The 27,391-nt window shown below is 40.3% G+C and overlaps 1 protein-coding gene across 7 annotated transcripts; it reads right to left on the bottom strand.

Moving 5' to 3' along the window:
- RABEPK (Rab9 effector protein with kelch motifs) lies at window positions 1-27,086 on the bottom strand. Of its 7 annotated transcripts, none has more exons than XM_043986500.1 (8): window positions 26,993-27,086; window positions 26,339-26,397; window positions 21,066-21,223; window positions 19,273-19,425; window positions 11,942-12,103; window positions 7,261-7,410; window positions 3,937-4,086; window positions 1-740 (listed from the first exon to the last, which is right to left on the bottom strand). In XM_043986500.1, exons 2-8 carry the CDS (start codon window positions 26,389-26,391, stop codon window positions 451-453), a joined length of 1,116 nt encoding a protein of 371 aa, XP_043842435.1. In that variant the 5' UTR covers window positions 26,392-26,397; window positions 26,993-27,086; the 3' UTR covers window positions 1-450. The 7 variants fall into 7 exon arrangements, with proteins under 7 accessions (XP_043842435.1, XP_043842434.1, XP_043842436.1 ...); XM_043986499.1 differs by having other exon boundaries at window positions 26,888-27,068; XM_043986501.1 differs by having other exon boundaries at window positions 26,997-27,066.
- Between the last annotated feature and the right edge of the window lie 305 nt (window positions 27,087-27,391).

Below are 27,391 nucleotides of genomic sequence, written 5' to 3' on the forward strand. Positions count from 1 at the left end.
GAGTTTGAACTCAGGTCCTCCTGACTCCAGGGCCGGTGCTCTATCCACTGTGCCACCTAGCTGCCCCACATTCTATGATTCTTAAAGTTTTTGACTTTTATAAAAAAATTTTATCTGGTCTATTTGACTGTGCCAATATGGAAACATTGTACAGCACAAAACACTAAAACTAGCATAAAATTAATGTCACAGTTCTATCTACCCCTAATAGTTGTTCACTTCTAACTTCTTAAAATAGAAAATTTGATTCACTTTTTTTTTTTTTTTTGGTGAGGCAATTGGGGTTAAGTGACTTGCCCAGGGTCACACAGCTAGTAAGTGTTAAGTGTCTGAGGCTGGATTTGAACTCAGGTACTCCTGACTCCAGGGATGGTGCTCTATCTACTGCACCACCTAGCTGCCCCTTAAAATAGAAAATTTGAAAGGTATTAAGAAAACACATGAATTTTATTAGTCAACTAGTGTTACAACACAGTCACTGTAGATTTCCCCTTCAGTGTTCATCCCACCAAACACTAAGCATAGGAATGTGTCTGTCTCCTTCTGATCTAAGTCAACACCTTCTTTCTCAATTTCATCAGCTGAGCCTTCTTTCTCTACATTGCTCCTGATGCTGTCTACATTTCTATGTTCTTCTGCAGAGGTAGGAGCCATGTGCCAAGGAATGATGCACATTGAATGATCCAATCGTCCAGGGGGTGAATATGTATCAAACTTAAGTAGGCTCCAGTGTTGTTTTTCTGTATGAAAAGAACAAAAACAAAAAACAACAACCCAGAAACACTCATATATTATTGTTTGAATTGAAAATTGGTAGAATTTTTTCAGAGGACATTTTGGTAATGACACAAACATCATAAAATGTTATCTGTTATTCTAATAATTTAATTACTGAGAATAAACCCAAAGTATTATCATAAAGAAAAAAATTATATATGTTCATGTTGTTATTATTCAGTTGTATCTAGTCACGTTGGACATTCCGTGACCCCATTTGGGGTTTTCTTTTGTTTTGTTTTTCAGGGCAATGAGGGTTAAGTGACTTGCCCAGGGTCACACAGCTAGTAAGTGTCAAGTGTCTAAGGCCACATTTGAACTCAGGTCCTCCTGAATCCAGGGCCGGTGCTTTATCTACTGTGCTACCTAGCTACCCATTTGGGGTTTTCTTGGCAAAGATACCAGAGAGATCAAAAACCAAAAAACAACCCAAAAAAACAAAAACCAAACAAACAAAAAATGATACTGGAGTGATTGCCATTTCCTTCTCCAGCTCATTTTACAGATAAGAAAACTGAAGCAAACAAGGTTAAGTGACTTGCCATGGTCACATAGCTAGTTAAGTGCCTTAGATCAGATTTGAACTCAGGAAGATGAGTCTTCCTGAAACCCAGGCCCAGTACTCTATCCATTGCAATGACTAGCTGCCCCATGTTCATGTATCTATGTATATATTGGCATTGTTTATAATTAGAAACAATCTGAAAAAACCTAAATACCCCCAAATTGATGAATCAACTACTGAATCGCTATGAAATAGCAAAATAACACTACAATGCCATTGAAATGACAGATGAAGAATACAAAAAACAGCATGGTATAGTGAATAGAGGACAAATTAGATGTTCAGTTTAATGGTTATTGAACTGAATTGAATAAGTAGATGTAAGTCCTGTCCCACAGGCAATAAATATACTCAACCTCAGTGTCCCAGACAACTCTCCAATACTACAAATTATGGATGAGCTGCAGAGCTGCATTAATGGAGGGAGTTTCCATACTGGGAGCTCTCTATCTCAATGAACTCATAGATTTGGACTACTCCCCCCAAAAAGTAAAAGAGAAAAAAATAGACAGCTGAAAAGACATATGAAATAATGTGTAGGGAAAGTAGCACTAAAATAGAAATCACATGGATTAAAACCAGATTTTTTAAAAAAGTATAGACAAATACAGAGATTAATGGACATAGAAAAGAATATGGAGTAACTCATGAGCTCTTATGGACATGAGAGATAGGTTGTAGAGAAAGGATGACATCCTTCCTCAGAGTCAGGACCATGTTGGTGGAGCTTTCCTACAGTAAGTCTCCACATTCAAGTTCTACCTTTTACATCTACTGTCTGTGTGAACCTGGACAGGGCACACCACCTCAACAGTCCAGACAACTCTCTAACATGGATAAAAGTAGAGGGAATTACCTTAAAGCTCTCTGCACTGATAAAATCACAGGTTCAGACAAATATTTAAAATAGATATATTATACATAGAAAGTATTTTTAGTTATAAATAGCTGTAAATGTCTTTTATTTGGTGTTTCTGTTAGAAATTAAGGGATTGACAATTTTTTTTTTTAATGACAGGGCAATGAGGGTCAAGTGACTTGCCCAGAGTCACACAGCTAGTAAGTGTTAAGTGTCTGAGGCTGGATTTGAACTCAGGTCCTCCTGAATCCAAGGCCGGTGCTCTATCCACTGTGCCACCTAGCTGCCCCTCGACAAATTATTTTTAAAATAAAGAACAAAAAAGAGAAATAAACAGAGAGAGGGAGAAAGTCAAAGGAACCAGTGTTTATAACAAGGGTTCTTAACCTGTGGTCTATGAATTTAAAAAATATTTTTATAATGGTATTTCAATATAATTGATTTCTTTTGTAACTCCATGTATTTCATTTTGTTCATTTAAAATATTATTCTGAGAAGGGGTCAATAGACTTCACTGGACCGCCCAAGGGATCCAGGACATAAAAAAAGGTTACAAACCTTAAATCTACCGCTTTCTAGCACAGGTACTTTGGAACTCATTGTATAAGACATTGTATAAGACAGGCTTCTAAGATCTGCACAACAGTAATAAAAAGGCTTATAGTAGTTACTTTTATGTCAAAATTTACCCATAGAAGACTTATATAAACTGATACAAAGTAAAGTGAACAGAATCAGAACATTGTACACAGTAACCTCAATATTTTAAGGATGATCAACAAGACTTAGCTACTCTGATCAAGACAATGATCCAAGACAATTCCAAATGATGAAAAATGATATCCATATCCACAGAGAGAACTACTTAACAGTGCAGACTGAAGCATGCTTCTTTCACTTTTTTTATATCTCTTTGGGGTTTTTTGTGGGTGCCTTTTCTTTTGCAATATGGTTAATATGGAAACCGGGCAAACTAGGTGGCGAGGTGGATAGAGTGTCATGCCAGGAGTCAGAAAGTCTCATCTCCTTGAGGTCAAATCTGGCCTCAGTCACTTACTAGCTGTGTGACCCTAGTCACTTAACCCCATTTGTCTCAGTTTCCTCGTTTGTAAAATGAACTGGAGGGGGCAGCTAGGTGGCGCAGTGGATAAAGCACTGGCCCTGGATTCAGAAAGACCTGAGTTCAAAGCCAGCCTCAGGCACTTGACACTAGCTGTGTGACCTTGGGCAAGTCACTTAATCCCCATTGCCCCGCCAAAAAACAACAAAAAAAAGAAATATAAATGATGCAAAAACAAACAATATCAATAAAATGAACTGGAGAAGGAAAAGGCAAACTACCCCAGTATCTTTGTCAAGAAAATTCTAAATGGGGTTACAAAGAATTGGACATGACTGAAACAATTGAATAACAACAATAAAATATGGAAATGTTTTGCATAACCACATCATATTTCTTGCCTTCTCAAGGGGTGAAAGTGGGACAGAAAGGAGAGGGAGAATTTGGAACTCAAAATTTTAAAAAATGAATGGTAAAAATATTTTTACATGTAATTGGGAAATATTTAATGAAATAAATAAAAATATATCACCAAAAAAGTTCCCATAAATGCACCCTCTAATCCCTCAAACTCACTGCTACTCATACAGTCCTATTGAAAGATCAAAGTAATATAGCATTTTTCTTAGTAACAGTTCAAACATTGGTTTAAAGAGGTAAAATTGAACTTCCTACCTATGTGATATTGGTACATTTTCGCCAATGCCCCTGTGGGAGCCATTCCTCCAAAGATGTATATGTACTTCCCCATGGCCACTGCAGAATGGGCGGCACAGCCTGATGGGACATCCCCTGTGGTTTCTAACTTCTCCCATTTCATGTCATCTACCAAGAGAGAGGACATTATTTCAGAAGCAAATGAGAAACAAGAGATTCAGTTGAGGTAGATTTCCCTAATTCTCCAACCAGCTGAAAATCTCTCATGCTTCAAGTCTTCCCATAATTCTTTATGGCTCTCTCCTTTGCTCCCATCACTGCTTACTTTATATTATACTTATCTTCTCCTGTAAAGTATAAGTTTCTTGAGAGCAGGGACTGTTTTGCACCTCTAACACCCAGGATGATGCCTTGCCCATAATAAGCTATTAATAAATATTTTCAAAATTGAATTGACTACCCAAAAAATGCTTATTATGTACAAATAGAATTTGGTCTGAGAGATGTTATTGCCACACTGTCTATTGTTTACAGATGATTTATGGGCTTGAAAGGCATCACTGGTGATTTTCAATTGAGATGATGACTTGAAAAAGCACTTGTTTTGGAGCTAGAGTTGAAGTTCAAATCCTGCCTCTAATGTTTACTTGCCTGTGGGCAAACCTTTTAACATTTTGGGCCTCAGGTTCCTCAGCTACAAAATTAAAGGGCTGGCTAGTGAGGTCCTTTTCAGTCCCAGAGCTATTTACCCATAAACTCTATGTTTCACAAAAGGTAATATAGTCAGGTGGTTTGTATTGTTATGGGCCCAGAGCACCCCAGAAGTTCTCTGGGGTACATCAAGGAAACTTCTCCTTGAGAAGCTAGACCAAAGGGTAGACACACCTAAAGAGATAAGAGGAACCAGATTGAATTGAGCTAGCTTTGGGACCTCCACCCTTCATTGTAGTCTCCCTCAACCCTTGGGAGGTAAGATTAGGTGTGGCTGCTGCCTTTGTGTCCCAAGGAGGTGGCTTTGGAGATCTGCAGCCACCCCTCAACCAACTCCTCCAGCCACCACCAGTGGGGGATGGTCCTCCCTCACTAAGGGAACTTTCCACAGTAAGATGATCACCCCTATCAGTCCTCTATAAAAGTACCTGCCTGTCTCCTGCTTGAGGAGATTGGTATCTCAGAGCCATGCTCTGCACCATGCCTTTCTCCCCATGAGAAGTCCAAGGATTTCGTTCATGCTTTCCCTTCCCTTCCCCTGCCCTAAATAAATTACTATCTTATTCTAACTGCTTCTGTGTGCAAGAGGGTGTAATTCTTTAAAGAAGAATTCTTAAGGACCCCAAACCCCTACCCCTTTCCCAAACCCCTATCCCCTACCCCATTTTCCCCATGACAGTATTAAACTGCAATTCTGCAGCAAATGCATTCTTTACAGATTGAACAGGAACCTCAAACTACTTACATTTTCTGGCAAAAGGCCACTAATTCAAGGAGAGGGATTGAACATTCATTAATTTTATTTAAATAGTTTTGTAGGATAGGACTGGCCCCACTGTTCTTGGGAGGATATCTCTTTTCAAAGTAATGTTCTCTTCCCTGATTCCTGTTTCTCTTCTCTCTCTAGCCTACATCTTGCACATTACTATGAGATCTGCCTTTACACAATTTAGTTCTCAGAAACATGGATGGTTTAGTCTAAGGAATATTGGAGGCAGAGTCAGGTCAGTTACCTGGGAATGGTATAGAGTTGATGCCTGCTCAGCAAGCAGTTGGACAAGATGACCAATTTGGACATCTCTCTTTCTAAAGTAGAAATGACTTAGACATAGATTGATGTTAACTTAACTAAAATTGTTTTTGGCAGATATTAGCCCAAATTGCAAAGTATAGTATTAGTATTACTAATTTTTCTTCAACACCATGAAGGGACACAAATAAACTAAAGTTTATTCAGTACACAAAATTATGAGGAAACCATCATGTCCTTTAAAATCATTTGAAAGAATTGGGATAGTTAGCCTGGGAGAGGAGAGAAAAAACAACAACAATAAGGAGGAGGAGACAGGATGGCTGTTTTAAGATACTTGTACACTTATTTTTAAATACTTTATTGTTCTACATTAGAAAGAATAGATTCATTCTGCATGACCCCAAATGGCAAAACTAGGACCAATGGGTACAAAAGTTATAAAGAGGCAGATTTTGACTCCAAATAAGGAATAACTTCCTAACAGTTATTCCAACCTCAAAGTTGAATGAATTATTTGGGAATGTAATGAATTCTCAGATAGTAAAAATCTTGAAGTAGCAGCTAAATATGAACATAGGATTTAAGGCTAGAAGGGACTTTAGAGAGCCCCTCATTCATTTAGATCTTTGTTCTAAAAGCCACTGGTTCTATCTTGCCTGCCGTTTCCCCAAGGGAAACAAACATAACACTATGAAGAGACACTGACAAACTAAAGTTTACCCAGTAGCCGGAATCATGAGGAAACCAAAGAGATGGCTATGGGTGAGAGTTGCACATTGTCCATATGTAAACTCTGAGCTCTTTCTGGCCTTCTCAGAGCAGAACAGTGAGTCTTAAAAAAATGATTAAAACTAGCTTCCTAATGGGCAGAACTCTCATAACTAAAATGGACGTTAGTGGGAAGAATGCTGGAACTTGGGAGTCCAGAAACCTGGGCTGAGATAAACTCCAATACATCTGTAAAATGGGCACAATGGTACTTTTCCTACCCATCTTGCAGGGATGATGTGAGGAAAAGTCCCTTATAAACTTTATAGTGTTTTGGGGGTTTTTTGGTGAGGCAATTGGGGTTAAATGACTTGTCCAAGGTCATACAGCTAGCAAGTGTCAAGTGTCTGAGGCTGGATTTGAACTCAAGTCCTCCTGACTCCAGGGTCGGTGCTCTATCCACTGGGTCACCTAGCTGCCCCCCATATAAACTTTAAACACCATAAGGAGCAGCAGCATAGTGTAGTGGAGGGAACACTGACCTTGGAGTCAAGAAAGAACTAATCCCATTCATAAACTTATTAGTAGCATAACTATGGGCAAGTTGCTTAATGTTTCTGAGCCTCAATTTCCTCATTTGTAAAATGGGGGAAAATAATACCTATAGCACCTATCTCATGGAAGTGATTGAAGCTTAAGTAAGATATACCTCAACAGTTTTGCAAATCTTAAAGCCTTATAATACTATCCATTATTGTTATTAAATGAAGATTTAAAAAAAAAGATGATTCAGCATGATTACCTGCTTGCAAATTTATATATTTGGTACACCACAAATTGTTTTTAAAAGTCATTGTTCCCATTCCCATCCCCATTTCTACTCTACTTACTTGTGTCTATGCAGTACAGATCATCATAGAATTCATCCCCTGCCAAGCCACCATGGACAAAAAGTTTTGGCCCCAATGCCACCATCACATGGCCATGACGGGGTGGGGGTGGTTCCCCACAGGTTTCTGGCTGTGACCAAGTCAGTGTTGCTGAAAATATAAAATATAATGACATTAGGTAGCAACTCTCTGGAAACATACAGGCACCTCTCAACTGCATGTGTATTGGCATCATTTGAAATAACAAACTTTTAAAGTTTACAGAGACATCCTCTGAGTATAGATGGACCCCATTTCATGCTGAAGGTCATTCCTGGAATATTGTGTTTAAATGGAATCTCAGTGAATCAACTGTCATAGTGGAAAGAGCATAGACCACGGGCTCAAATGACCCAGGTTCAACTCTTAAATCTGGCATTTCTTGGCTATGTTACTGTGGCTATGTCATCTCATCCAGTGGGGAAACAGCTTCCCTTTTTGTAGAATGGAGATAATAAAATTTGCACCATGTACCTCACAGGGCTGTTGTGTGAACAAAGTGCTTTATAAACATTAAAGTCTTTTTTTTTTTTGCATATAAACATTAAAATCTTTTTTTTTTGAGAGGCAATTGGGGTTAAGTGACTTGCCCAGGGTCACACAGCTAGTAAGTGTTAAGTGTCTGAGGTCAGATTCGAACTCAGGCACTCCTGAATCCAGGGCCGGTGCTCTATCCACTTTGCCATCTAGCTGTCCCCTAAACATTAAAATCTTATGGAAATGGGAGCTATTACTATCACCCAGAGATTTAGAACAAGAGAACTCAGCGTTCTTTAGAGTGAGGTCTGGAGACCATCCATAGTCACGAAATTAGAAGAGACAGAAAAAATGTTAGAAAAGATTGTCACCATCATAGCACTTTGCCTAGCTTTTATCTCCCCTTGAACTGTCTACTTTGTATCCTACTATTTATATGCATGTAAATTTGGTGGGGGGGGGGGGGGGAGAAAGGCAGCTAGGTGTCAGAGTCCTAGCCTGGAAGTCAGGAAGGCTTGCATACAAATTCTACCTCAGACACTTATTAATCTGTGTAACACAAGGCAAATCATTTAGCCTCTCAGCTGGCTTCCTCATATGTAAGATAGGGATAATAATAGCACCTACCTCTCAGAGTTGTTAAGATCACATGAGATTTTATATACACGTGTGTGTCTGGGTGTATACATATGTAAATGGGCTTTACACACCTTAAAATACTATGTAAATGTTAGCTATTATTATTGCTGTTGTTATTTTATCAATATAGAACATAACAGGTGTGGAACTTCTCTGTACAGATAAAGATTAGCAAATGGTCTAACATAGTAGTCTTAAGGAATTGCCTGGAGGCACTGAGAGGTTAAATGATGAAGTAGTACTTGAACTCAGTAGTATTTGAACTCAGGTCCTCCAGAATCCAGGGCCAATGCTTTTATCCACTTTGACACCTAGCTACCCCGCTGAAGGTCTTTAAAGGCAAGGACTATGTCACTTCATCTTTGAATCCCAATGCCTAGTACAGGACCTTGCATAGGTGCTTGATAAATGTTTGCTGACTTATTTAAAATTATTCTATACATATTTCTATTTATCAGTTCTTTCTCTGGATGCAGATAGTGTGGGGGAGGGAAGAAAAAAAAGAAAAAATTTACATGTTAATTTTGTTGTATATTTGAAAGGAATAGCAAGTTGTGTATAGTAGATTTGCAGTTTCATGTACAATCATCTTTTTTGTTGTACCATGTTATGGAAGTGTTTGTTTTCTTTCATAAATTAAAAATAACTTTTTAAAAAAAGTGATGCTGGACTCTAGGAGGCCCTCTCAGTGGTGTACAAGTTCTGTTAGGTTCTACCCAGCTAGAAAGGTTTTGAGTACAGGCTCAAAGAAGGACCACAAGTCCACAGTTCAAGGATCAAACTAGCTAAGAGCAGAGAGTCTCATTGCTAGAAGGTTAGTTGAAAAGTGATTTTTTTTTTTTTGCCAAAGCCACTGATGAAATAGATTACTGTTGTTATTAAGTAAAAGAATCCTTTAGCGGAGTCTTTTTTGAAAGGGAGAGAATCCTTTGGTGATGTGAACAAATCCCTCTATTTTCCTCCACCAAATTTATCTGTTCTGTAGCTCAAGTTTTTGTTTATTGGGTTTTCTCAAAGCAAGCCCCACCTGGAATAGAAGATACAAATGAAAGTTATATTTCATACATGTTGTTACTCTTTTTAAATCTCATTCAAAATTGCCCACTGCCAATAGAAAGAAATGTAAATGAAACCACTGTTGGGACTTTCCAATGAGAACTTGAAAGCAGGTCTAGATCACAGATGACAGAATGTTAGAACTAGAAGAGATCTCCGAACAAAGAATGTGAGAATATAGATCTTAGAATATCTGAGCTGGAACGGACCTCAGAATATAGCATTTTAATTTAATTTAATTTAAATATATTTTTTCAGGGTAATGGGAGTTAAGTGACTTGCTCAGGGTCACATAGCTAGTAAGTGTCAAGTGTCTGAGGTTGGATTTGAACTCAGGTCCTCCTGAATCCAGGGCTGGTGTTTCACCCACTGCGCCACCTAGCTGCCCCCAGAACATAGCATTTTGTTGTTGTTTTTGTGGGGCAATGAGGATTAAGTGACTTGCCCAGATACCCTTTGACCCAGCAATACCACTTTTGGGTCTTTTTCCCCAAAGAGATCATGGAAAGGGGAGAGGGACCCACATGTACAAAAATATTTATAACTGCTCTTTACATGGTAGCAAGGAATTGGAAGTTGAGGGGATGCCCATCAATTGGGGAATGGCTGGACAAGTTGTGGTATATGAATACAATGGAATACTATTGTGTTGTAAGAAACGATGAGCAGGAGGAGTTCAGAGAAACCTGGAGGGTCTTGCATGGGCTGATGATGAGTGAGATGAGCAGAACCAGAAGAACACTGTACGCAGTATCATCAACATTGTGTGTTGATCTACTGTGATGGACTATATTTTTCTCACCAATGCAATGGTACATAAGAGTTCTAGGGAACTCATGATAGAAGAAGATCTCCGAATCCAGGAAAAAAAAAAGAACTGTGGAGTATAGATGCTAAATGAACCATACTATTTCTTTTGTTTTTGGTGCTGTTGTTTTTCTATTTTGAGGTTTTTCGTCATTGCTCTGATTTTTCTCTTATGACATGACTAATGCAGAAATATGTTTAATGTTATTATGTATATATGTATATATAACCTATATCAGATTACCTGCTGTCTAGGGGAGGGGGGAGGGAGGGAAGGGAGGGAGAAAAAATCTGAAATTGGAAAGCTTGTATAAACAAAAGTTGAGAACTATCTTTACATGTAACAGGAAAAAATAAAATACTTTATTTTTTTTTTAAAGTGACTTGCCCAGGGTCACACAGCTAGTAAGTATCAAGTGTCTGAGGCTGGATTTGAACTCAGGTCCTACTGAATCCAGGGTAGGTGCTTTATCCACTGCGCCACCTAGCTGCCCCACATAGCATTTTAAAATATAGAAAAGAGAAAGTCAGAGCTGGAATGAACCAGATTATCTAATCCAGCCTTCTTATTTTAGAGATGAGAAATCTGAGATATAGATGGAAGAAAATCTAGACTCAACAGCATTTAATTCTACATTTGAGGCTCATAAGCTTTCCATAAAAGCCAAACCTCAGAGTTCAAGCAGATTTGAACTTTATGTTCAAAACACTAAAGTCCAGAGATGCCAAATGATTTACCTAGTGGTCAGTGGCAGAGGAGAAATCAGAACCTAGACCTTCTGGCATTCCAAACATGTATTTATCTTTCCATGCTACCATACAGTCTCATATCTGTATTTTGTCTCCCTGACTCAAATGTAAGCTACTTTGATCAGGGACCAAGTGCCCTACATCTGTCTCTTCCATAACACCTATTACTGTGTTATTGGCAAAGGAAGTACTCAATTTCACTTCAATTCAATGAGTATCATTTAAGTGCCTACTAGTGTGTTCAGCCCTGTAGTTAGTACTATAGATACAAAGATGAAAAATTGACAGTTCCTATTATCAAGAAATTTTCAATCTATTAGGGATTTGGGCAAGTATGCAATAATTATGTAAATAAGTGTGAAACAAAGCAGAATATGATGGGGAGGAGGAGGGAAGAAAAGATCCAAAGTATTCTAGAAAAATATGAGGAAGGAAAGATGACTTTCAGAAGGGGAAACCAGAAAAGGCTTCGTCGAGGAGGTAGTCCCTAAGCCGATCCTTGAATAAAGAAAAGTTCTCAAAAGAGATGAGGAGTTGTAGTTATTGGGGATGGCCTACACAGTTGCACAGTAAAAGGAAACAACCAGAAAAGACTAGGGAACAGCTGAGTTTGGCTGGCACCTAGAATGTATTAAGGGGAGTTATAATGAAATTACTCATTTGAAGCCACATTGCAGAAGGTCATGAATGAAAGGATATGACATTTATATTTTAATTCATGGGAAATAGGGAAGGGAAGGCCACATGATCAAACTTGGATATGAGAAAGATTATTCTAGCAGCACCATGAAAAGTAGATTCAAGAGGAGAAGGTTCAAGCACAGAAGCTATTTAAAAATAGTACCTCAAGAAAGAAGTGACAAGGGTCTGAAGTTTGTTGGGTGACTGAATAAATGAACCATGTTAGCCATACTTGCGTCAAATACGTGGAGCTGTGTGTCCTGAACAGGCTTGGCGCCTTTTTCCCCACCACCAAAAACATATAGCTGGTTTCCGATGGCCGCAGATGCTGTGTGAAATGTTCGCGGAGACGGAGGTGAGCCAGTCACATTAGGAGTGCTCCATATCCTGGTTTCTGATCCACATGCAATTTTTGCAAGACAATTTGGGGTTAGCAGGATTGCCACATCATCGTCATCATCATCATCCTGCAAGGCCATGAGCTATAACTATGTTTAATAAGAACTAACATTTATATAGCAACTTAAGGTTTGCAAAGAACTTTGCATATATTATCTCATTTGATCCTCACAACAAACCATTAAAGCAGGCATTTAAAATTATCCCCAATTTGTCCATCAATTAGGAAAGGGTTGGATAATTTATGAATGTGATGGAGTACTACTGTGTTATAAAAAATGATGGGGGCAGCTAGATGGCGCAGTGGATAAAGCACTGGCCCTGGATTCAGGAGGACCTGAGTTCAAATTTGGCCTCAGACACTTGACACTTGCTAGCTGTGTGACCCTGGGCAAGTCACTTAACCCCCATTGCCCCGCAAAAAACCCCAAAAAACAAAAACAAAAAACAAAACAAAACAAAAAAATGATGAAGGAGATGGTTTCAGGAAAACCTGGAGGTTCTGAACTGATGAAGAGTGAGGTTAGCAGAACCAGGAGAACAATTTATGCAGTAACAGCAATATTATAAAGGTAATCAACTGTAAAAGACTTAATGAATCTGATTAATACAATGATCCACCACAATTCCAAGACTCATGATGAAAAATGCTATTCACCTCTGGATAGAGAGCTGATGGATTCAGATGGAAGACTGAACCTTATTTTTTCTCTTTCCTCCTTTTCCTTTTCCTTCCTTTCTCTCTCTTTTTTTCTTTCTTTCAATATAACTAATGTGGAAATACATTTTGTATGACTTCATATTTATCATGGATATTGTAATTCTTGCCTTCTCTTTGGATGGGGACGGGTAAAAGAAAGAAGAGAATTTGGAACGGAAAGCAAAAATGAAATTGAATAAAAACAAATCCCCATTTTATAGATGAAGAAATTGAAGTTGAAAGGTTAAGTAACTTGCCCAGGGTTACATAGCAAGTAGATATCTGAGGGAGGATTTGAACACGGGTCTTCCTCACTCCAAGTACAGCACTCATCCACTGTGCCACCTAGCTGCCACCAAAAGTATTTCAATATTTCAGAGATCTGTGCATCCTTTACTGATGTAGGGCACAACCCTTCTGTACTTTTGTAGATGATCATAATGAAGTAGATAATCATAATGTATCACTTTGGGCAAAGATATTCATTCCCTAGTGGTCAATTCCCTGATGATAAAGTCTGCACTGAGCTGGGTTGGTCCTCTGACAAACAGGCAGTCTATTATAGGCCTAAACTTGTAGCTTTTCCAGTTTTGTTTGCACTTTACTGGTATAGTCCTTGAGAACTCATGGCTCTTATAAACAATAAAAAAATTATTGTTCAGTTCAATGAATGAACCTTATTAAGCCCTTACAGTTTGTAGAGTATTGTGCCTGGCACTGGTGGGGAGACGTGAGAACCTCAAAGACCTTTTTGTACATAATAATGCCTTAATTGAAGTATTGTTGAATTTGTATTTTAAAAGAGGGATCAAGGGAGATGGCTAATTACCTTTAAGGTGAAATTCTAGGCAATGGAAATTCTAGGCAATGGGAAGTAGGGGTATAGGAGTTACAATGGTGACATTTTAATAACAACTCACATTTTTATTGTGTTTAAAGGTTTATATAATACTTTCTTCCAAACATCCTTGGGAAGTTGGCAGTGCAAAGATTATCATCCCCATTGTACTGATAAGGAAAGTTAAGTTCATAAAGCAAAATAAGTTGCCCTGTATCATATGACTGACAAATATTAGAGACAAGACTTGAACTCAGATTTTCCCAATCAAAACCCTGAAAGCTATTGTGTACAGACCCCTCCCCCAGATCACTTCCCTTCTTTCCTCAACAAGTTCAATACCTAACTCACAATATTTCTCTCCTCTCCAATTCCTGTCCTCATACTAGGAGACTTCGACATACATACTGACTCTCCCTCAAATACCCATACCACTCAGTTCATCAACCTACTCACTTCTCATGAGTTACTCTTCCACCCCACCTCAGCCATATACAAAGATGGTCATACCTTTGATCTTGCCATCACTGACAAATGCACCATGTTCAAGAATTCCTAAATCCCCTTATCCAATCATAATTTGATTTGCTTTTTACCTCCCACTGCCTTCCCTTATAAAATCCTACTCTTTGTACACACTGTGACCTCCAATCCCTTGATGCCTCAGTTATCTCCTCAGCCATCTCCCTTGGAATAGCCACTCTTTCCTCTTCTCCCTGTCTTGACCCCTTGGTAAACTAATTCAACCCTACATTGTCCTCCTCTCTTGTATCTCTGGTCCCCTAATCATATATTTTTTTTCAGGGCAACGAGGATTAAGTGACTTGCCGAGGGTCACACAGCTAGTAAGTGTCAAGTGTCTGAGGCTGGATTTGAACTCAGGTCCTCCTGAATCCAGGGCTGGTGCTTTATCCACTGCACCACCTAGCTGCCCCCCTGGTCCCCTAATCATATTACTGATTATGCCCAGCCAAGCTTCAGCCTTGCATCATTCTCATTTATTCACCTTCACTCCTACACATGTGCTGCTGAATGAAGGTCAAGGGAATCGCTCAACTCTTCTGACTGGGTATATTTATGTTACACAACCCCAACTGGGCCCTTGCTACTGCTAGGTGATCCTACTATACCTCCCTTATCAACTCACTCTCCCATTCTCCACAGCAGCTCTTCAAAACCTTTTTATCCTTTCTCAAACCTCTCATAGCTCCCCTTCCCTCCAGCCTCTCAGGTAAGAACCTTACCTTACATTTTACAGAAAAAATTGAAGGTACTCACTCTAAACTCTTTCTTGTCCCCTCTTCCTCATCCATCACTCAGATACCTTCTACCAGTTACCCCCCTCTCCCATGATGAAGTGGCCTTACTCCTTTCCCTTGGCTACATTGTAAGGTATTAGACTACAATATTTTTTAGGTTTTTTTTTTCCTATTTTTTTTTTTTTTTGGTGAGGCAGTTGGGGTTAAGTGACTTGCCCAGGGTCACACAGCTAGTAAGTGTTGTGTCTGAGGCTGGATTTGAACTCAGGTCCTCCTGAATCCAGGGCCAGTGCTCTATCTACTATGCTACCTAGCTGCCCAGGCCTTACTCCTTTCCAAGGCTAACCCCTCCCCTAGTTCAAGTGATCCCATTCTATCCTTTCTCCCCCAACAGATTGCCTTCTTTGTCATTCCCATTTTTTCACTTATTTTAATCTCTCCCTGTCTACTGGCTCATTTCCTACTGCTTACAAACACGCCTATCTCACCCATTCTGGAAAAAAACAAAACCCTCATTTGATTCTTCCAACTCCACTAACTACCATCCTCTATCTCTTTGGCCTTTTGTAACTAAGCTCCTCAAAAAAGGTTACCTACAAGGGGGCAGCTAGGTGGTGCAGTGGATAAAGCACTGGCCCTGGATTCAGGAGGACCTGAGTTCAAATCTGACCTCAGACACTTGACACTTACTAGCTGTGTGACCCTGGGCAAGTCACTTAACCCCCATTGCCCTGCAAAAAAAAAAAAAAAAGCTACCTACAATAGATCAGTCCACTTTCTTTCCCCTCTCTCTTCTTAACCCTTTACAATCCACTTTCTGACCCTATCTTTCCACTGAAACTGCCTTCTCCAAAGTTACTAACGATCTCTTAGTTGCCAAATCCAATGGCCCTTTCTCAATCCTCATTCTCCTTGACCTTTCAGCAGCCTTTGATACTGATGATCACTCTTTCCTCCTTGATACTCTCTTCTCTTTAGGTCTTGGGAACACCATTCTCTCCTGGTTCCCCTCATACCTATCTGACCACTTCTTCTCTTTCTCCTTTGCTGGTCCTCTTCCAGTGAATACCCTCTAACTGTTGATGTCCCTTAGGGTTCTGTCCTGGGTCCTCTTCTCTTCTCCCTCTATATGACTTCACTTGGTGATCTCACCTTTCATGGATTTAAGTACCATCTCTCTGCTAATTATTCTAAAATCTATTTATCCTGCCCCCAAATCTCTGCTGACCTCCAATTTCCCTGCTGCCTTTCAGACATCTTAAACTGGAGGCAGACACCTTAAATTCAATATGTCCAAAACAGAATTCATTATCTTTCCCCCTAAACTCTCCTTCTCCTCCTATCTTCCCTATTACTATAGAATGGCAACACCATTCTCTTAGTCCCCTAGACTCAAAAAGAAGCATGAGAATATTATTATTACCAGAGGCCCCCTGCTGTGAGAGCATGGGTTGACCTTTCTAAGGTTCAGTGTCCCAAAGTTACCTCACATTAACATGATACCACTCTCAACCAATCAGCTTGGAGCAGTGTGTGAGGCAGTTGGTTTTTGTCAGTTAGTTTTGGGGAGTTGGTGATGGGAACCTCCGGGGCTTGGCAACTGAACTAGAAGTGGTTGAGGTAGTTAGGGTTTTCCTATTCTTTCAGAGACACTTGTTTTCTCTTTGTTAACCTCCAATATATTTTGGGTTTTTGGGGTTTTTTGTTTGTTTGTTTGTGTTTTCTAGTGAAGCAATATTGGGGTTAAGTGACTTGCCCAGGGTCACACAGCTAGTAAGTGTTAAGTGTCTGAGGCCGGATTTGAACTCAGGGACTCTTGACTCCAAGGATGTGTAGTAAAATATGAAAGTTTTTAACAGTCGGTTAGGATAACTGAAGGACGCCAGTTTTTCAAGGACCACCCTTTTGGGGAGGAGATGAACAGTCCGCCTGCTGCGCATGTCAGACTGCCTGCCGGGTGCAGTCCGCCTGCTGCGCATGTCAGACTGCCTGCCGGGGTTTTTTTTTGACTTCCGGGGTGGAGAGAACGGAAGAGGCCTTTTTGCCTGCTTGGCGGGACTCCTGGCGGCGCAGCACAGACGGTCTCCCTCACTCCAAAGGTGGCCTTTTTTGGTTTGGTGAGTTTTTATAAGAAATATAGACTAAGCCTAGATTTAAGACGATTTCTACTGTATTTCTACTTTCCTATCCTTCTAATCAACAACACCTTATATACAATAAAGGCTCTATCTAGAAAACCAGAAGCTTCTTCCATTTACTAGTCTGGGAGATAAATTAAGGGAAAAGTTAAGTAGGGGAGATTTATGATCTAATATCCAATTTTAAATTTCACAGTTGGTGCTCTATCCACTGCACCACCTAGCTGCCCCCAACCTCCAATATATTTTAATAAATGTTTAATACCGAACCTGTTAAACTATTGTCTTAGTTAGCTTTCCCCATACAGGGGACAGGTAGGGTGACAACTGTAACGATTGGAATGATGCCACCTGCTGGAGACTTATTGTAGAAGAGTTCCACCCATGAAGGGAAGGTTTTTGAGGGCAAGACCAGGAGTCTTTTCTTTGGCGTCAGGAAGTGACGCGGGATAGTGGGAGGAGGAAGGAAGAGACTGGCGCTCGGTCTCACGCTCTTTCCTGAGGACGCTGGTGGAGAGGGGAGCTAGAAATGCGCTCTCCCTTTAATAGATAGGAATCTAGGCCTTTCTCTCTCTCTTTACCAAATTCTTATTCTCCTTAATAAATGCTTAAAAGTCTAACTCTTGCTAAAGCTTATAATTTATTGGCGACCACTCATTAGATATTTTAGACAGACTAGCTAGAATTTTAGCCCTTAACACCACACACATTTAGTTTTACCTGTCACAATAGGAGTCGTCTTGTATTCCTCACTATTTCTCAATACCTCCCCCCACATCCAGCCTCTTGCCTAGGTTTGTCAATTTCACCTTTACACCCCCTTCCCTCCTCTGACACTGTCACCACTCTAGGGAAGGTTCTCATCACCTCATGTCTGAATTATTGCAATAACCTTCTAGAAAGTCAGCCTGCTTCAAGTCTCTCCCCATTCCAGTCCATCCTCCATTCAATTATGAAAGTGACTTTCCTAAAACACAGGTCTAATCATCTCACACACACAACCCTACTCAGTAAACTCTAGTGGCTCCCTATTGCCTCTAGGATTGGCATTCAAAAACCCTTCATAAACCAGCCTCTCCTACCTTTCCAGTCTCCTCATATCTTTATTCCCCAACAGGTACTCTTCATTCCAATGATACTGACTGTTACACAAACAAGACAGTCCATCTCTCAGCTCCCCAAATTTTCTCTGGCTGTCTTCCATGCCTGGAATGCTCTCCTTCTGAAATCTCTCTCTCTTTTTTTTTTTTTGCAGGGCAATGAGGGTTAAGTGACTTGCCCAGAGTCACACAGCTTGTAAATGTCAAGTGTCTGAGGCCGGATTTGACCTCAGGTCCTCCTGAATCCAGGGCCGGTGCTTTATCCACTGTGCCACCTAGCTGCCCCCTAAATCTCTTTTAAACCTAGAATTCTGTGAAGAATTGCTATGTAGAAGGGGGATTAAATTTGTTCTGCTAGGCTGAGAAGTAGCAGAGAGGCAGATTTCTACTTCATATGAAGAAAAACTTCCTAAGAATCAGAGCTATACAGAAGCAGGATAAGTTGATTTGAGAGATAATGAATTCCCTGTCCATGAACATCTTACAGAAATTAGAGGATTACTTGTGATTCTTTCTGGCTTATAAAGGACTGGGAAAAATTGTATGAATGGTTCAGTATATTTTATGTCCTCTCCTGGAAAACCAACTCAGATGCAATCATTCCAACAGCTGATGAACAGAGAATCAAAGAACCCTGGAGTCATTTAAGGGTCATTTAGTTCAACCCCCTACCCAAGGTAAGAATTTCTTCTATAGTATTATTCTGCCACATAATTGAATCATAGGACCTAAATCTAGAAACAATTCAGTCTAACCCCTTTATTTTATAGATGAAAAAACTGAGGCCCAGATAAGCTAAGTGACTTACATGAGGTGAGAGGCAGGATTCAAACCTCTATTTTCTTTAAATTCACTATATCATCTACTGCCTCTCTTCTCTGGATAGACTCTGGTTTTTCAATGTCCTTCCAAAATGTGGGGACAGACCCAAATAGAATACAACATGTGAAGGATTGCACATTTTCTCAAATATAAATTTTTAAAAATCTAAGCTACTTTCAGATTATTTTGGGAAATACAATAATATCAGCTCAGTTCTACAGCTATTCACTACAGTCCAAATAATTTCTTCCATAAGAAATGAGTTGATTTCCTCATCAGAGACTGAAGGTGGCCATGTGGCACTTACCAAGATCCAACACTTGTAAGCAATTTCGGTTCCCTGACTGGTCTGCTCCTCCAAAAACCCAGATCCTGCCAGGGGTGCTGAGAGGAAGGAAGCTGGCATGCTCATAACGGGCCAATAGACCTTCACAGTCTACTTCATCCCACTGATGGGTAGCTGTAAAACATTTTCAACAATTACTGGGCTGCTTGGTCAAGCTCATCTCCTGGCTACGCTGGCTTGTGCAACCTGTAGCCAAGAAGTAATTATCTGTGTACCAGTGTCAATTGTAAATGCAGTCAGCCAACTGACCTCACTTATAACAGACAATTAGGACATACTCATTGAATTGAAGTGATCCAAATAGTTCACAAGACAAGGAGGCGTATACTAAATGTGTATGTATGTATGTATATATATATTTTTTTTTTTTGGCGGGGCAATGGGGGTTAAATGACTTGCCTGGGGTCACACAGCTATTAAGTGTCAAGTGTCTCTGGCTGGATTTGAACTCAGGTACTCCTGAATCCAGGGCCGGTGCTTTATCCACTGTGCCACCTAGCCGCCCCTAAATGTATATTAATAATGATACAAACTGTAATTTACTGAGGATCCTTTCCATGAGCGTATACATCCCAACACTTTTACTCAACTACAAAAAATGGTTATTTTTATTCATCTGCAAAGTCATCCACAGAACATTAAATATAAAAGAATAATAGGTGACTGATTGATTCCAAGACTCTACCTATTGAAACTCTCTCAATCAATGAATTTTCTATAGTAATAGTAGCTCACATTTATATTAGTGTTTACTACTACTTCTAATATGAGAAAGACTAGAGGGAGGTCTCCAATGCATTGAGTGAATCCTCTTTGGAGGTTTTAGGGAAACACATGGGCAAGAATTGCATAGCACGAGGTGAAGAGCTTGATCTTCACCAGTGAAGACTGTACACACATTGATGAGATCTTGGATTTATCCAAGGAAATTGAAAACTTATTAAGAGTTTTATGACCATTATCTCATTTGAATGAATGTATGATAAATGAAAAAGCATTTATTGTTTTCTATATGCAAATAATCCTGCAGGTTGCTAAGAATATAATAATGATAGCTTACTCATATAGAACACTTTATTAATTAATTGGTGTCTCACATTCTTTCTGGGAGGTCAACAGAGCAAATATTATCACCATTTTCCAGATGAAGAAGTTGAGGCTAGGGAGCCACATGGCTATAGGATGTATAGCTGCAAGGGTCCTTAGAGATCATCTTGTCAAAACCTCCTCATGTTATGAAGTAACTGAAGCCCAGAGAGTTAAGTGACTTGTCCAACATCATACAGGTGGCAAGTAACAGAACTTAATATTCCTGACTGCAAGAAAAACATAAGTCATGGACTTTTTCCTTACCTCTGTAAAGGACCTTTTAAAATTTTTTCCGGTGTTATCACTCCTTTTCACTTCACAATAATGTTAGGACTGCTCAAAGGCTCCCAGGGTAATAGAGCTGAAAGAGACCTTAGAGCTTATGAATCTAGCCCCCTCACTTTATAGATGAGGACACTGAGGCTCAGTGAGTTTAAAGGGCTTGCTCAAGGTCACACAGTAAGTGGCAGAACTGGGATTCAAGCCATAAGCCCAATTCACACTAAATGGAGAGCCCAATTCCAGCATTTTCCCTACTTAGCTACCAAACCTTCAGGCACACAGAATCAATGGCTAGTTAATTTTATAGAAATCCCTCTCTGGTAACCCCCATCAAAGGGACAGTTGAGCATGAAATCAAGACACTCTGTAGTTCTGAAGCTTACCCAGATCAATGCAGTACACATCTGAGAAGCTGCCATTAGGATTGGCGCCGCCAACTACGAAGACTTTTCCTTCATTTGTATCTTGACCAGGGGGAAGGTAGAGACAGTTATGGCCAACTCGGGCACAGGGGCCATGTCCAGGGGGAGCCAAGGAGTACCTGCCAACAGGATTTTGTGTTCAAGAGACCAGGGTGATAAATAAATGAAGTGGTGTGTGCTTTCCTTCACCATTAAATATGTACCAGGGAAAAGAAGTCTCCTGCACATAGTATGATTGCCTGATTCAAAGGAGCATTTTCCGTATGAATAGAAGAGTGGGGTGGGGTAGTGGAAAGAGAACTGGAAGTGGAGTCAGTGGAGCTGGGTTACACTAGCCGTGTGATGGTCTTTTTGGAGCCTCTGTAAAATGGGGGTGATCCAGCTTGTATCATCCATCTCATGGGGCTATAGTAATTACAGCTCATTTGACACCTTACCTCTATATAATACCTTTGTATTTTTTTTTAATGTTTTCACTCCTTTTCAATTCACAGTAACCAGTTAAAATTGGTCATAGGATCCGAGGGTAAGAGATTTAGAGTTGGAAGAGAATTTCTAAAAGGCCCTCGTCTTGTCTCACCCCGTCATTTTACAGATGAAGCAACTGAGGTCAAGAGAGGTCATGTGATGGCCTAAGGTCACACCCCTGTGTTTAGGTAGAAGAGTCAGAATTCAAACTCAGCCTCTGACTCTCAATTCAGTTCAGTTTTTATTCCTGGACTTTTCATTTTGTAAATGGGGAACTTCAGGTTCAGAAATGTTCAAGGAGCATTTATCTAGGGTGTACTGGAACTGGGTCTAGAACTGTGGCCTCTTGACTCCTCTGGGCCCAAGGAATTTTCATTAAGATGTACTTTACATGACCACCTTCTCTCATAGGCCTGTTATGAGGAAAGTACTTTGTAGACCATAAAGTACCAAATAAATGTCAGTTATTGTTATTGCTAGACCTTGTTTCCTTCCATTAACCATCTTTTTCATAGGTGATTATGGTAAAAAAACCCCAATTAGCTAGATTGGCTCTTAGACAGAAAACACAGTTTTTTGCTCCCCGCCCCCCCCCCAACCAAACTACCTTGTATGTATGTATGTATGTATTTATTTGTTTATTTGTTTATCTATCTATCTATCTATCTATCTATCTATCTATCTATCTATCTATCTATCTATCTATCTATCTATTTATTTGTGAGGTAATTGGGGGTTAAGTGACTTACCCAGGGCCACACAGCTAGTAAGTGTTAAGTGTCTGAGGCCGGATTTGAACTCAGGGACTCCTGACTCCAGGGCTGGTGCTCTATCCACTGCGCCACCTAGCTGCCCCCTTGCATTTATTTTGTATACACACATATGTATATAGGTATGTGTGTATATGTATGCATACATATATGTACATATATACATATTTAAGAGGATCAGAGTCATAATTATTGCAAAGCAGACTATCATTTTACCAAAGTGCATTTATTGCAACAGAATGTAAGTCCCAAGGGCAGGAACTGTTTCATTTTGTTGGTCTTTGTATCTCTAGCACCTAGCATAGTGCCTGACATGTTAGACTTAATTAATGCTTGTTGGTTGACTGATTGAAATGAATGCATAGGTGATTGACTGGCCTTTACTCAAAGTCCCTCCAGTTTGGCAGGAACTACTAGAGCTTAGACTTTGCTGGACCTGCCTTTAAGAACCCAGAGGCATCTCTAGAACATGAGGAGGCATTGGAAGAGAATGTTAGTGTAGGCCTGTTAACCCTAACTTCATAAAATGTTACCTGAGAAATACTAGTTAATATGTTTCCTAAGTAACTATATATAGCAGAGGCTGACGAATCTTTTTTTTTGGGGGGGGAGGGCTGGGCAATGGGGGTTAAGTGACTTGTCCAGGGTCACACAGCTAGTAAGTGTCAAGTGTCTGAGGCTGGATTTGAACTCAGGTCTTCCTGGATCCAGGGTTGGTGCTTTATCCACCGTGCCACCTAGCTGCCCTGGCTGATGAATCTTTAACAAATTAAAAAAGGGATCCATTTATGTTAATCATAAAGTTATTTTGAATGTGAATGTTGTTGTTTGTTATTTTTCAGTCATGTCTTATTCTTTGTGATCCCATTTAGGGTTTTCTTAGCAGGGATACTAGAGTGGTTTGCCATTTCCTTCTCCAGCTCATTTTACAGATGAGGAAACTGAGGCAAACAGGTATAAGTGACTTGCCTAGGGCCACACAGCTAGTAAGCGTCTGAAACTGAATTTGAACACAGGTCTTCCTGATTCCAGTCCAGTGCTCTATCTACTATACTACCTAGGTGCCCTTTGAATATGCATAGGACAAGCATATTGTATGTTCATAGCATGACTAGTAGTAGCTCTCATATATAGAGTTCTTTACTAATTGATTAAACATATCATCTTTCTTGAGCCTTACAATCATCCTGGGAGGTAAGTAGTGGGAACATTATTACTGTGAGGGCCAAAATTTGATACACGGAGTGTTAATTAGGTGACACCTAAATATTGGGGTCCCAGAAATATGAGGAACCTTTTAGGTTCACCCTCCCCTCTGAACTGCCCTTACAGCTTTAATTCACAGAAGGATCAGATTTTATTGCTTGGAAATTAATTAAACAACAAAGGTGAAACTAATAAAAATCAAAGATAAGGAAATAGAAAAAAGAAATACAGATAAATACTCAACTCTAAACTTAGCCTATGCAATCCTCAGATCGTTTCCAATTAAGCTAATTTAAAGGAATTTAGAGTTTTCTGTTCACTCACCAACACCTGGAAAGTCTACCATTGCTCCCGCCACCAGAAGGGGAGAAGAGAGCGAGAGCGAGAGCGAGAGCGAGAGCGAGAGCGAGAGCGAGAGCGAGAGCGAGAGCGAGAGCGAGAGCGAGAGCGAGAGCGAGAGCGAGAGCGAGAGCGAGAGCGAGAGCGAGAGCGAGAGCGAGAGCGAGAGCGAGAGCGAGAGCGAGAGCGAGAGCGAGAGCTAGCATTCAGGAAGTGCCTCCCCTTCCCTTCAGGGAGTGTTCAATCTTTCCTCTCCCAAAAGGGGAGGTCCTTCAAAAACTGCCTATGGAGAGTTCTCCTTTTGACCTCAGTAGCATATGTAACTTTAGGCCGGGCCAGGTGTGGCCCCTCCCAAATGAATCAGCTAAAACTCCAATAATTTTTTACCACAAATAATCTTTACCACATTACCCTCCTATTATATGTTGGTAATAACTGAGTCTCAGAGATGTAAAATGAACTTAGGGGGGCATCTGGTCATAGAATCATGAGATTTAGAGCAGGAAAAGACCTTAGAGATTATCTCAATGACCTTTCTCATTTTACAGATAAGAAAATTAAGGTTCAGAAAGATTAAGTGATTTACTCAAAGTCAGCTAATTAGTGTATGAGAAAGGTACTGGTTTTTTCCCTCCATTCAAATCCTCCCCGCCCCGAGTAACTTGCCTAGGGTCACAAAGTCACAGAAGTATTGGAGCTGGGATTCCAACTAGGAAACCTGGTTTCTGACTCCAAATCTACACCACACTGCTTCTAAAGGGAACCCCCATAGCTGTTCTGAGAAATGGGTAGAGGAACAGTGGTGCCAATTTAACTGAAACCATATTCTCATACTGGAAAATTTTATAGATGAAATAACAATGCAAGGTAAGAAATCATCATCATTAGCTTTAGAACTGAGAACATTAGTCATTGATTTAATTCTACCCAATAAAATGCACTCTGGTAAAATGACTGTCTGCTTTGCAATAATTATGACTCTGATCCTCTTTTTTGTTGTTGTTGGGGTTTTTTTTTGGTGAGGCAATTGGGATTAAGTGACTTGCCCAGGGTCACACAGCCAGTAAGTGTTAAGTGTCTGAGGCTGGATTTGAACTCAGGTCCTCCTGGCTCCAGGGCCAGTCCTTTATCCACTGCACCACCTAGCTGCCCCTGATTCTGATCCTGATCCTCTTAAAAAATCAGTTTGAATCTAAATACAGAGGGCACTCTTTTTGTAAGAGGCAGAATGGAGTAGTAGATAGAGAAGGAGCCTTAGAGTCAAGTCATGGTCCCTCTTCTGACACAAAGTAACTGTGTAACCTTGGGAAGGTCACTTAATTTTCTAAAACTAAATCAAAGATCTGCATAAATAAATGTTGTTTCTTATACTGATGAAATAATAAGTCCAACCAAAATTTAGGGTCTATACAAGACCTATAGAGTTCTATAGGGTCTCTATCCATCTACCTTTTTTTAACTATTGAAACTATTTCATTTAAATCATAGCACTTTGGAACTTGGAGGGACCTTAATGGTTATGTAATAGAACCCTCTGATCTGACAGGTGAACAAACAGGCTCACAAAAGGGAATGGTAGGATGGAAAGAACACTAGACTTGGGAGTCAGAAAACCTGGGTTCAAATTAATGCCATATCTGTGGACTACCTTAGCTGTATGACCTAGGACAGAGGTGTCAAACAGCAGCTTGTTGGCTACATGTGGCCCACAAAACTTCCCAGTGCAGCTGAACAAGATTAAAATGTAATTGGGAGGGGCAGATAGGTGGCGAAGTGGATAGAGCACCAGCCCTGGAGTCAGGAGTACCTGAGTTCAAATCCGGCCTCAGACACTTAACACTTACTAGCTGTTTGACCCTGGGCAAGTCACTTAACCCCAATTGCCTCACTAAAAAAAAAAAGTGATTGGGAAATGTTTAACAAAATAAATAAAAATGCAATAAAACATGGATGTTTAAAATGTGGTTTTCTAGATCAATGTGCAGACTTCAGGGATCCTTATAATACATTTAGTGGCCTCCTATTTCATTTTAGCACCACTGATCTTGGACACATATTTCCCCCTTGCTGTATTTCAGTTGTCTCATTTGTAAAATGACCAGGTTGGACTGCTGTAGATCAAAGCTTCTCATATGGGGTTGCATAACTGAATGGGGGGGGGGGTCAAGAAAAATTTGGCAACAGTAAAAGGTTATATATACCTATTTTATATACCTATATACCAGGGGTCTTTTAAAAATTTCTCAAGTGAAAAGGGGTTGTGAGTGGAAAAAGTTTATGATTCCAATGGACCTGGCCCTGTCACTAGTAAGCTAAGTAGCAAGCCACTTGGTTTTCTCACCTGCAAACTAGATGCCCTCTAAGCTCTCTTCCAACTGTGATATTCAGTAAAGCACTTTGCTACAGCTAGTTATTGGCAAAGATTATGCACTCAAATTTTCCATTACTGACCATGTTGCCTTCTGTGGGAAGTCTCCAGGTTCCAAGACTTGAAGTAGCTTCATGGTATCCTAGAAAGGTGAAATGGGCTTTTAAGTAATTCACTAATGTTACCAGTGGCCCTGTGATAATGTTAGGCTCACGAAAACTGTAAACTTTGACATGAGGACTTTTGTGTGGCCATTCATGCCCAGAGTTGGCATTAAAAAAAAAAGTCCTGATCTTTGCGGACTTTTATTGCATAGGACCCCAAAAGCTACAAAGCTATAGTCCTGGGGGTGAGCGGTCAACCACTTTGGACTTGTAGGATTAAGGGGATAATGGCAAAGGAGGTGGCACGTGTGCTCTCGCTTAGTAAATATGCAACGGCAGCTTTACCTTGGAGATAGCCTGCTTTTAAGGACTCATCTCTTAACAAGCTGCTCCCCCAATCAAGTATCAAGCATCACCCTTCTCCCCGCTCCAATCTGTCCACTCTCCCGTTGTCACCTTTTCAAACCTTCCAGTTCCCGCCGCCCCACCCCCACCCCCAATCGCCGTAGCTCCACCCCGACAGCTCACCCCAAAACTGCTTCCTGTCTATTGAGCTCTTGCACTCGATCGTCTCGATCTGGGGGCTGAGGAAGCTGTGGGACTTGTGGAGCCCGGACCGCGTTACCACGTTACCTGCCTTGCTTGTACGAGTGTCTTCAGTCTCTCCCGGGCCACAGGATCCGCCCGGCTTGGAGCCTGGGGCTCCACCTTCCGCTTACATAGATAGACGGGGGAGGGGAAAAGGGAGAGGTTTAGCCTCTGTGGCTGAGGGTAAGGCAGTTGCCTTGGTGGTTCTGTAATAACAAAAATAACTCACATTTCTAGTGCGCTTTAAGGCTTATAATAATAATAGCTCCCATTTTTGTAGCGCATTAAGGGTTGCAAAGTGCCTTACCTACATTATCTCTTGGTCCTCAGAATGATCCTGTGAGGCTATGGGTGCTTTACCCCGAAAGCACCAGAAATGTGAGCTATTATAATTTTTGTTGTCCTTGAAGCTTGGTTTCATTGGAGTATGGAACACTCAGCAAG

This window comes from Dromiciops gliroides, chromosome 2 (assembly GCF_019393635.1).
Source record: "Dromiciops gliroides isolate mDroGli1 chromosome 2, mDroGli1.pri, whole genome shotgun sequence".
NCBI classification, from domain to species: Eukaryota; Metazoa; Chordata; class Mammalia; order Microbiotheria; family Microbiotheriidae; genus Dromiciops; species Dromiciops gliroides.